The sequence below is a fragment of the Cydia amplana genome, chromosome 5 (assembly GCF_948474715.1).
Source record: "Cydia amplana chromosome 5, ilCydAmpl1.1, whole genome shotgun sequence".
NCBI lineage: Eukaryota > Metazoa > Arthropoda > Insecta > Lepidoptera > Tortricidae > Cydia > Cydia amplana.
The window spans coordinates 10046198-10056602 of record NC_086073.1 but is presented as its reverse complement, the minus strand read 5'-3'; the positions used below and the strand labels follow the sequence as shown (position 1 = coordinate 10056602).

The window sequence follows — 10405 nt, the reverse complement described above, 5'->3', positions numbered from 1 at the left end:
TATGAGTTATCGCTAAATGTCTTCCCTTCTTATTTTATTTAAAAGCCTGGCAACCCTTATTTGTGACCGGATTTTCGCAGGCAACCCTATGCCACTGTATTCACAATAAAATTACCATCATTTTGATGTATAATTCAAGCGTCAGACAGATGAGTGCAATTATCGATAAAAACTCACCTGTTTAAATACGGCAACCACATAATAGTGACCGGAAAAAGATAGGCAACCTAAAGTCTATTTTTTTATTCGGTAGACTGAAATGACATTTCAAAGTATGAAATGACATTTTATGTTCATACTATGAACTGTCATTTCAGTCTACCGAATAAAAAAATAGACTTTAGTTGATTTATGTTGTACAAGTTGTATACTTTCCATTGGAACTTATTTCGTTTGTCAGACAGATCGGTGAAATTTGAAGATTTTTTTTTTTCAAAAATTAATTAAAAATAGCCTTGACCATATTTCTTTAGGCAACCCTATTTATTTATGTTCAGGAACATATTTTCTTTCATAATATGTAAGTTTCATTCGTCAGACATATCGGTGAAGGTCGACCATATATGCCGGATCTTAGACTAGTATGTTTTGTCCCTCACGGAGGCACGCGTTTACCGCTTCTATAGGATGCTACCTTCTATGGGTTGGATGGACAAGGATGCGTTCCGAAAAAGCCTAATATTGTTATTTGGAACAATGAAAACATTACTTAATTAATTCTAAAATATAATACAGCAATCTGGCTAGATAGGTCTCCATAATTTTTTGCTCTCTTGTTGTTAAACTACGCAATAAAAGCTAGATTAAGACAAAATGTAATATGTGGACACATGGACACTAAAAAACGGCGTCGTAATAATAAATGAAATCTAGTCACCCTAGAACCCATCTAGAACCGGCTGTCAATGTCAAAAACAAAACAAGTTTCTTGTTTCGCTGGAAAGTTCACTTGAACCATCACCAACAAGTTCACATTCACTTTATCCTTCGAAAACATTCTACCCGATCTACAGACGGGCGACTGCCACATCATACGATTTCTGAGTAAGTTACATTAAGTTCAAATAAACAGTCATCGGATATACTCGTACCGATAACTTGAGTCTTAAAATAGAGCGCCTATTGGAAGACTGTAATTAACCGGAACCTTTAATCATTTCTCCCCTTATGTGAAACACATCTACAATTCTACACTAATTTGCCATTGCCATTATGACATTGTTTGAATAGAAATAAATAAACAATCGTATTATTTTTATCATTGCTAAGGCTCACAGTCTAAAGATAAACTTTTCTCTTTATCGTTAGAGCACAGTTTAAAGTCCACTCTTGAAAATTGACAGATGATTGGGATGTAGTTTAATAATTTTGCCTTATTCTTTTATGTCTGCAGACCTGGCAATACAATGATTCGTGGAGTACATAAAGTTGTAAGTAGTTTTGAAAGTCTTATTTACAATTGCCAACTTTACAGGTCTATATAAATTGTTTACAAACTTCTGTTTCAGTGTGGCCATAATGCCTTTATATTGGAGCCGTATATCAGCTCCCTTCAGCTGTCAACCCACTTGACTTCTGCTAAGACTTACTCCACTGCCCAGAAGCTTCCCCGGCTTCCAGTGCCAAAGCTGGATGATACTTTAAGTAAATATTTGAAAACTGCCAAGCCACATTTGAGCAATGAGGAGTATGATGTCACATGCAATCTTGCTAAAGACTTTGCTACTGGAGTTGGTCAGGATTTGCAGGTAATATTGTTTTACATGTTATTTAGGCTTAAATAAGTAAAACATTTAATGTTAGTAAAAGTATTCTGGGTAAAAAACTTTTTTTTTTTCAGAGTTTGCTAGAAAAAAGAGCACAGCAGCACACAAATTGGCTTGAGGAGTGGTGGCTCAACACAGCATATTTGGAGTACCGGGACCCTGTTGTAGTGTATTCTAGCCCTGGCCTTGTATTTCCGTTCCGGAAGTTCAACAGTCAGCTCGACCAGTTGCAGTATGCAGCAAAAACGTTGCTGGCTGCACTTGATTACAAATCCTTAATTGACAAGTGAGGCTAATATTTTACATAAAATTGCAGAATTTCCTTTAAGTGTTTACTCATCTATTGCAAAGAAGCTTTATTCAGTGCTCTCATTCAGCCATATTAATTATTGATAATTTACAGTGACAAAATTCCAACTGAGATGATGGGCAAAAGCCCATTGGACATGCAACAGTATAAGAAAATATTTGGAACATGTCGGATACCTGGTCTAAAGAGAGATTCATTGTCATATAACACTACCAGCAAACATGTTACTATCATCCATAACAATCATGTAAGGAAATTATGATATTTCTGGCTTATTCATCGAGTCAACCCATAAAGACTTTTTTTTTACATAATTTATTAAATTTTAGATCTTCCATGTTGATCTCTGGGGAGACGACGGTAAAGTTCTTAATGAAGATCAAATAGTGCAGCAGCTGCAGAAAGTAATAGAAATGTCCAATGCTCCCTCGCAAGATGGAATTGGTATTCTCACATCGGAAAATCGAAACGCTTGGGCTAAAGCTTATGATGTACTGATAAAAGGTACTTACAAATTTATTTTAAATATCTGTATCTACTAATGAAATTAAGTTTGTCAAGTTTCTATGTCAAACATCTGTACCTATAGGTAGTATCCGACCGTAGTTTTGGTTTCGGCAATAAAAATCATATTTCGGCCGAAGGTTTGGTTTCGGTCAAAAAACTGCCTAATCTTTCGGCCTCGTTGAAACGTACCAGATTGTATTTTCAGTAGTGTACGACCGAAGTTTCGGTTTCGGCAGGTATCAGCATAAAAATTATGTTTCGGTCGATCGCTAATTGTTAATCACAAGTTTTCCGTAAATATTTGATCGAGACTTGTACACCCAAATTAATCCTGTATAATTTGTTTCAGACAATCAAAACAAAGAATCGTTGAAGGACGTGCAATCAAGTCTGGTGGTACTATGTTTGGACAAGCCTGTGGGGCTGTGGAAGGCGGCCGACAAAAACGGTCGCCAAAACATTGCTGGCGCGCAGACCATCCACGGAGGAGGCGCGGGACTCAACGGCGGCAATCGATGGTTCGACAAGACAGTTCAGGTATAGTTATATTACCCTAAAATTATCCTCTAAATATCGTCATAATTTTATCATGATTAAAAGTACCAAGAGTCCATATACTAATTTCTGGAATACAAATTCCACTCACTATTTGATTTATAAGTATCAGTATCAGTGAAAAACGTAATCGTCTGTTTTATTTCACGAAAGCGATTTGGACATACTTGTGTTCATGGGCTCGCCTCGTATCGGATTCGGCAAGCGACACAGGCACGAGAGTTTCAAATTTTTACGCACACATTTCCGTTCCGTTCTGTATGTGCTTATTCGCTGGCACTTACGACCTGCTAAACGTATAAACTAATTATTCTGTTCCAGTTTATAGTCGGTGCTGACGGCGTGACAGGGCTGACTTACGAGCACTCGCCAGCCGAGGGACAACCTATTGCCGTGCTAACGGACTTCCTCATCAATTTCATGTAAGATTCTCAGCAAATATTACAAAATCATTCCTACCTTCTATATATTATACTTCATCATCGTCATCATATCAGACGAATGATTTCCAACCTGTAGATATAAAGGCCTCCCCCAAGGATCTTCACCACGATCGGCCGTGCGCTGCCCGCAACGTACAAGCTACAAAAGATTCAAAGCCGAAAACATGTCTTTTCGCTTTGTAGCATAAAGCACCGAGCGGGACGCCGCGCTGCTGGCAGTGAATGTATTAATTATAACTAACTTTAAGATTTATCCATAAAATATTTCAAAGGTAAGTTAGAATTATTGAGGAATGTTCATAGAGTTATATTATAACTTAATAAACTATGTTACAGAGATCAGAATAAAGCTGCAGGTAGGCCTGCCTCGTCAAGCCCGAAACCCCCACGGCTGCTGAAGTTTAATGTGAACTCAGAGGTGGCTGGCATGATCAACACAGCAAAGAGCAGTTTAGACAAGTAAGTTTTCTGTTACACAATAGGTAAATAATGTCGATACAACTGGTGAACAGAGAGCTGGCAGCTTTCTCTCGCAGCGCATAAGTATTGCCATTCAGCGAGGGAATGCTGCCAGCATCTTTGGCACAATGCCGCGGGGGCCTTTTATAGATGTTTTTTATTTACAATAGGTTATGTCTGGTTTGTGAATAATACGTGGTTGTAATTTTCTGTTATTGTGTTTAACGTAAAGTCTATATTAGCTACAATACAAGCATTGTATTATTGTGTGCAGTGATTTGTCCACTTTGTTATTTAGTAGTAAATAAAGCCGTCTGTCAATCACAATGAATGAATAGTTCACCTATATTTTGAGAGTAGGTAGAGGGTTTTCTTCATTTCTATCTGACTTTTTGTGTTGTTTATTTTACAGTAGGGCGATTGAGGTATGCTTTATTCTGTTAAATCTAGAGTCAAGACATCGAAACGCAAAGTATAATTTATACATACTGTTTCATTTGTTTACAGACTAGTAAACAATCTTGAGCTGAACTGCTTTACGTACGAAAAGTATGGGAAGAACTTCATCAAGTCACAAAAACTAAGTCCAGACAGCTATCTGCAGATGGCTATGCAGTATGCATTTTACAGGTATGTCCCATCAAGAGATAAAGGAGGGGTAAAATATATAGGTTATACTCAAAAAAGAATTCTCCAGTTCTCCAAAAAAATCTGCTGTTCCATAGAAAACATTGAAATGTGATTCGCCGAAATGTATGAGACCGCAGATTTTTGTTTTTGCGTATTCGGGGTTGGCCCTGTAATAAAAGTTGTTCAGTGTGACCTATTTATTCAACCCTTTGAGTAACAAAAGCATTATGTACATATTGCCTGGAGAGGCACACAGATAAACAATGTTTGGCTGGCTTAGGTGCAGTGCCATTGGCGAAGGGAGTATAATGTTGGGCGATGGTATGATACTGTCTACATACCTACCTAGTCTACCTACTCAAGTAATTGATTCAGTAAGTAGAAGGGCACTAAATATCCTGATTAATTTGTCAGGTTGCACAAAACGCCCGGCGCGCACTACGAGTCCGCAGCGACGCGAATGTTCGCCGGCGGTCGCACCGAAACCATCCGCTCCTGCTCAATCGAGTCCATCGAGTTCGCCAACGCCATGCTGGACTCCAAGCGCTCACCAAAGGACAAGAAGGCGGCCATGCAGACCGCTATTAATGCGCACAAGAATTATACAGTTATGGTAGGTATAACTACATCAAAGAGAATAGAGTGAATAGAGAGTTACTGTCAATACATTTACTGCCATCTTTTGACAAAAGATTAAAACTGTTAGAACGCCATTTAGAATTCCAGTTTATTAAAATGATCGTGCTATTTTTAGATTTACATCCTATACCTATTAGAGTTTGTTCGGAAAGAGAAGAGTCGTGGAAGATATTGGGCCCCATACATTTTACGACTCTTCTCTTTCCGCACAGAGTCAGGCGTGTCTCACTCCGCGATTTCGTCGCTTTGCTACAGGTAGCTAAAAGCACATCCGTTCGGCCCCAATTTTGGGGAAAGCCATAAGCCGCGCGTGGCTCTGTCGCCACCTAGCGGCCATATCTGTGCAGATCGTAACAGACGCGTTTTGTTAGAGAGTGAGTCTTCTGTACTTAAAGTGTCATTCAATAGAACTTGCTAACTATGTAAACAAAAGTTACTAGTAAATTGACATTCAGTGTCAATTTTAGTATGGCGGTTTGTTTACATAGTTAGCAAGTTCTACTGAATGACATTTTAGTACTATTATTTATTCTGTGACAGAGTCTACTTAAAATTTGCTTAGAATTATGGGTTCGCAAAAATTAGGTACATCAGATTTTTAAATTAAAGGAAATATGGAACAGCAGGTTTGGATGTAAGGAAATTACATTGTGAATGTATCATTAGTAGATTTTGAGGGTAACTTGCACGGCTAACACATCTTGCCGTGACTCGCTGTGACAATGTAATTATTAATTATATGCTTTGTTTTAGGCTCTTCAAGGGCTCGGCGTAGATCGTCACCTTCTCGGGCTGAAGTTGATCGCACTGGAGAACGGCGTTGATATACACAAGCTGTACTCCGACCCGGGGTACGTGAGGAGCGCCCACATGCGGCTGTCCACCAGTCAGGTAACTAATTCATGAGATTTACAGATTAAAGTTGTTGAAAGCCGGTAGCGCTAACCGAGAAAGATTCAAGCCTTGTTTTAACAATAGTAGATAAGTGTAGCAGTAAGCAAATATTTAAGAAAAGGCTGCAAGCAAAACTTTTAGATTTGTATGATAATAGTAGTGAATAGTAATGGTATATTGTTTGTATGGCATAACTCTAGTTAAGTAATGTATTAGGTATAAGTATGTAAGTTAAGTGGGTAGAACACAAAAGGATTTATCCGCCAACAAACTGTCCTCAGTTTGGCGGAACATAAATATGTAAATACCCTGTAAGTTTTTTTTGCGATAAATAAAAAAAAAAAAAAACTTTCAGGTGGCATGCAAATGCGACGGCTTCATGTGCTACGGACCTCTAGTCAGCAACGGCTACGCGACGTGCTACAACCCGCGCGACAACGATGTCAACTTCGCCACATCGGCCTTCAACGACAACCCGGAGACCAGCTGCGACAAGTACAGGGGCGCCTTGGAACAGTCCCTCCAAGATATGCACGACGTGCTCCTGCTTAGCACACAGGCTAAACTGTAAAAGTTTGGTTGCATATCCTTACCAAACAATCTTGAGCGCAATTTATAAAGCTACCAGTTACAATGTAAAGTAACAAACAAATGTAAAGTGGTAACACTGGCCGAAACGCCACTCGCCATCGGTTAGTGTAAGGCCTGAGTGGACGCTCGAGTTGGGCGTGCAGCGGGGCGGGGCGTGCGGCGTGCATGTTAAACAAATGCAAACGTATAGGAGCGGCCTTAGTGCACGCTGCTCAAATCACTTGGGAGCTCGACGCCACGCTGCACGCCCCGCCGAACGCTCCGCTTCGAGCGTCCACTCAGGCCTTACACTTATGCGTGTGTCAAACGTAGCTGTATGAAATGGAGTCTAGATTGTTATGTTTGGTAGAACTACTTGAAAAATGCTTGTGAAGAAACTTTCTCCAGAATATATTTACACATTTGTATATAATAATACTGTGATCTTTTTCATTAGGAATCCAATTGTCATAAGTAATTTTGATACTAGTGTATTCTCTTTATCCTGATTGGTATTTGGTAATTGATAAACACATTTTTTAAATATGTTATGGAAGTTTTACACAACTGCTAATTTTAAGTATAAATGGAATATCATATTGCTATCAGTGCCTATTAAATATTATACTTAAGATGCCAGATGAGGTATTACTTTATAATTAAGTATTAACCAATATTAAGTTTATTGTAATTATCTTCAAATATATGTCTTTCTTTATGTTAATTACTCTTACATTTTTAAATTATATACATTTTTTAAAAATGTTTTTTGATTTATTTTTGTTTAATTTATTCTATCAATATATAATACGGTTCTGATTCACAGTTTATATAATTATATTGTTAGTTAAAATATTTTATTACAACTCGGAATAAATATCCAATGAATGATGACTGTACATGCTTAACATCGGTTTTCCTCTTGGAGGATACAACTAAACGGAGTAGCCATTGACAGGCTTTCCCCTCTGTCGAAAATAGGCGGCCAACGGTCATACACAATGTATGGACTGACGTTTATCTGACATGGCTATTTTTACGTTACGCATACATTTGACGTTCCCCTCCCCCGCAAAAATCGGCAGACTGTTTTGTACAGAAAATTACAGACATGGCGTCTCCGTTTGATTATATCCTCCAAGGTTTTCCTAGGATAGCGGCCGTCTCCATACTAAATAATACGGCTAAATATGGATGTCGTTGTATTTGTATGGAGACGGCCGCTATATGACGGCACCGCTTTCGGAGGAAACCAAAGCTTAGCCAGCCAAACAACATCTCTTTCATGTGCCCTTATATGGTACAATGATGGCAATGAAATAGATGTAGGTAGGTACGGTTAGTGGTAAAAGGCGCGAAATTCAAATGTTCTATGGGACGATCTAAACCCCTTCGTGTCGACATTTTTTAAATTTGCCGCTTTTTTGCACTGACGGATATGGCTTGACATACTATTATATACTGGGTCAACCAAATCTTGTCAGTAAATAGGAAAAAGAAACTACTCATCCTTTTATTTTGGGTGCTAGTACTAGTGTTAGACGAAGATAGTATGATTCTCTCTGTCTATGTTTGAAATCAAATAGACCTTTGACACACTATATATATTATACTACTCTTTAGCACGAGTGTGGAGGGGGTTTTTGCATTGCGGTATTTGATCGATCGTACATCCTATATTAAAGTGATAACACACTATCGCACCGTATTGCGACCTTCGTGCGTCGCACCCATAAATGAGAGCGAAAAAGAGATATCTGTTTCTCGCTCTTATGCGTGCGACACACCAAGGTAAAAATTGTTGGAATTGTTATTTCTGAACGCTCCTTTTATTACGCTTCGCGGCGTGACAGAACTGACAGATAACTAGAGTAAATAAAATAAGTGGTGGTGTTTAATACTTTGTTATTGTTTTAATTTAAAATATTGGAAATCTGAGGGCAATCTTAACTTAACAAGAGTACACTCTCAGTCTGTTTACAATTGTAAGTTGTATTTCATTTTAGCTAATGTGGGGGTTAGCCATTTGATTATCCGTAACATAAATCACGGACCTAAAGAATGCACGTTTTATTTAGTTTTTTTTATATAAATATTGTGTTTCAGGTATAATAATGACTGTTAACAATACCATTGCACATCAACGGCTCATACTCAGTGGAGATCGGGAAAGGTAAAGCGACAATATTGTCTAAAATCTGGCTTAACACGTAGGTAGTCTGTCTATATGCAGAGGTTACAAATATTTAATTTCTTTTTAGATTCAAGGAACTATTAAGACGAAGATTAATTGAATGTGGATGGCGTGATCAAGTGAGGATGCTGTGTCGAGACATGGTTAAGGAAAATGAGGGTAGTAATGTAACATTTGACATGTTGGTGAACCGAGTGACACCACGAGCTAGAGCACTAGTGCCAGACACAGTTAAGAAGGAACTACTTCAGAAAATTAAGACGCACCTTCTCACACAAAAGGACCAATGAATGATTAAAATAAGTAGAACTTTATCCAAACTAATTAGGGACTGGAAACTAGTTCGGGTAATTGAGATGTGGATTTTTTGGTATGGCATCATAAAAAAAAAACACTGTTCTACATAAAAACAGGAGGTTTAGCCAAGGTTAAGATCATTAATGGAAAATGCCAATAAAAATTTGAATAAAATAAAGTACGGAAATAGTCATGAGACTTTTCATAGCATCTGTCATCCTGATTCCTGATACATTTTTACATTGTTATCTTGGCTAGGACCCCAGTACAGTATATTAAAATGTGACACACAAATTAACATTAAAATATAAACACCTGAAAAAAGTTTGGATAATTGAGGGAAACTTAGTTTATTACTTTAGATCAAATTGTATTGTGACATTGAAATATTGCAGTGCACCATCCATTTACTCGTAAGAAAAAACTGAATAAAACGCTTTCTACAACCAACAGTATATTTTATTAATAAACATTTATACCTTGAGATTAAACAAAAATATACATATAATATTGCTTACACATAATACTGCTATTAGATTCATATATGTCATGAAAGTATTGCTGTTCACAATTGCTGTCATGGACTTGTGCAATGCCATTGTTAAAACTGCAATATGGTTGACAACACTAAACAAATACACAAGGCTGTACATAAATTGAGATTACATTGCACATTAAAAACAAACATTGTAACATGGCAGTTGACAACCCTGACTTGAAGAAGTGGCATGTGCATAGGTGATGTTGCATGTGAAAGGCTGATGGTTTTAGGGTGTAAGAAAAACAAGTGGAATACATGTGTTCATCTACTACATCATGTTCTGTATGAAACTGCATACTTACATAGGTCTTAATTACACTTTTAATGTTTACTTAATTGAGAAAAAAAGGTGTTTGTCAAACCAACCTATTTTTTTGTTCATTAATTTTTCGTTCAGTAACTCCATAAGTTTAATTTAGTTCATTACAATGGCAACTGTACTTAGAAATTGAAATTTAGAAATATATAAACAGTATGTGTTTTTATTTAAACTCATCACACCTAATTATGCATTTAATTTCCATGATTTTCACTATGCACCACCACAAAAATATTTACAACTTACAATTTCAACTGTAGAAATGTAGACATAAAAGATAC

The 10405-nt window shown here is 37.4% G+C and overlaps 2 protein-coding genes across 2 annotated transcripts; both read left to right on the top strand.

The window, feature by feature from the left end:
- The first annotated feature begins 912 nt into the window (after nt 1-912).
- Nucleotides 913-6828, top strand: LOC134647970 (carnitine O-acetyltransferase-like). The gene is made up of 13 exons (XM_063502388.1): nt 913-1044; nt 1394-1430; nt 1509-1748; nt 1841-2052; nt 2170-2323; nt 2406-2580; nt 2933-3120; nt 3460-3560; nt 3918-4040; nt 4548-4670; nt 5085-5283; nt 6063-6200; nt 6559-6828. The coding sequence occupies exons 2-13, from the start codon at nt 1407-1409 to the stop codon at nt 6772-6774; spliced, it is 1893 nt and encodes a 630-aa protein (XP_063358458.1). The 5' UTR covers nt 913-1044; nt 1394-1406; the 3' UTR covers nt 6775-6828.
- A 1994-nt stretch (nt 6829-8822) lies between these two features.
- Nucleotides 8823-9264, top strand: LOC134648473 (enhancer of yellow 2 transcription factor-like). Its single transcript, XM_063502994.1, has 2 exons — nt 8823-8946; nt 9035-9264. Exons 1-2 carry the CDS (start codon nt 8888-8890, stop codon nt 9255-9257), a joined length of 282 nt encoding a protein of 93 aa, XP_063359064.1. The 5' UTR covers nt 8823-8887; the 3' UTR covers nt 9258-9264.
- The last annotated feature ends 1141 nt before the right edge of the window (nt 9265-10405 follow it).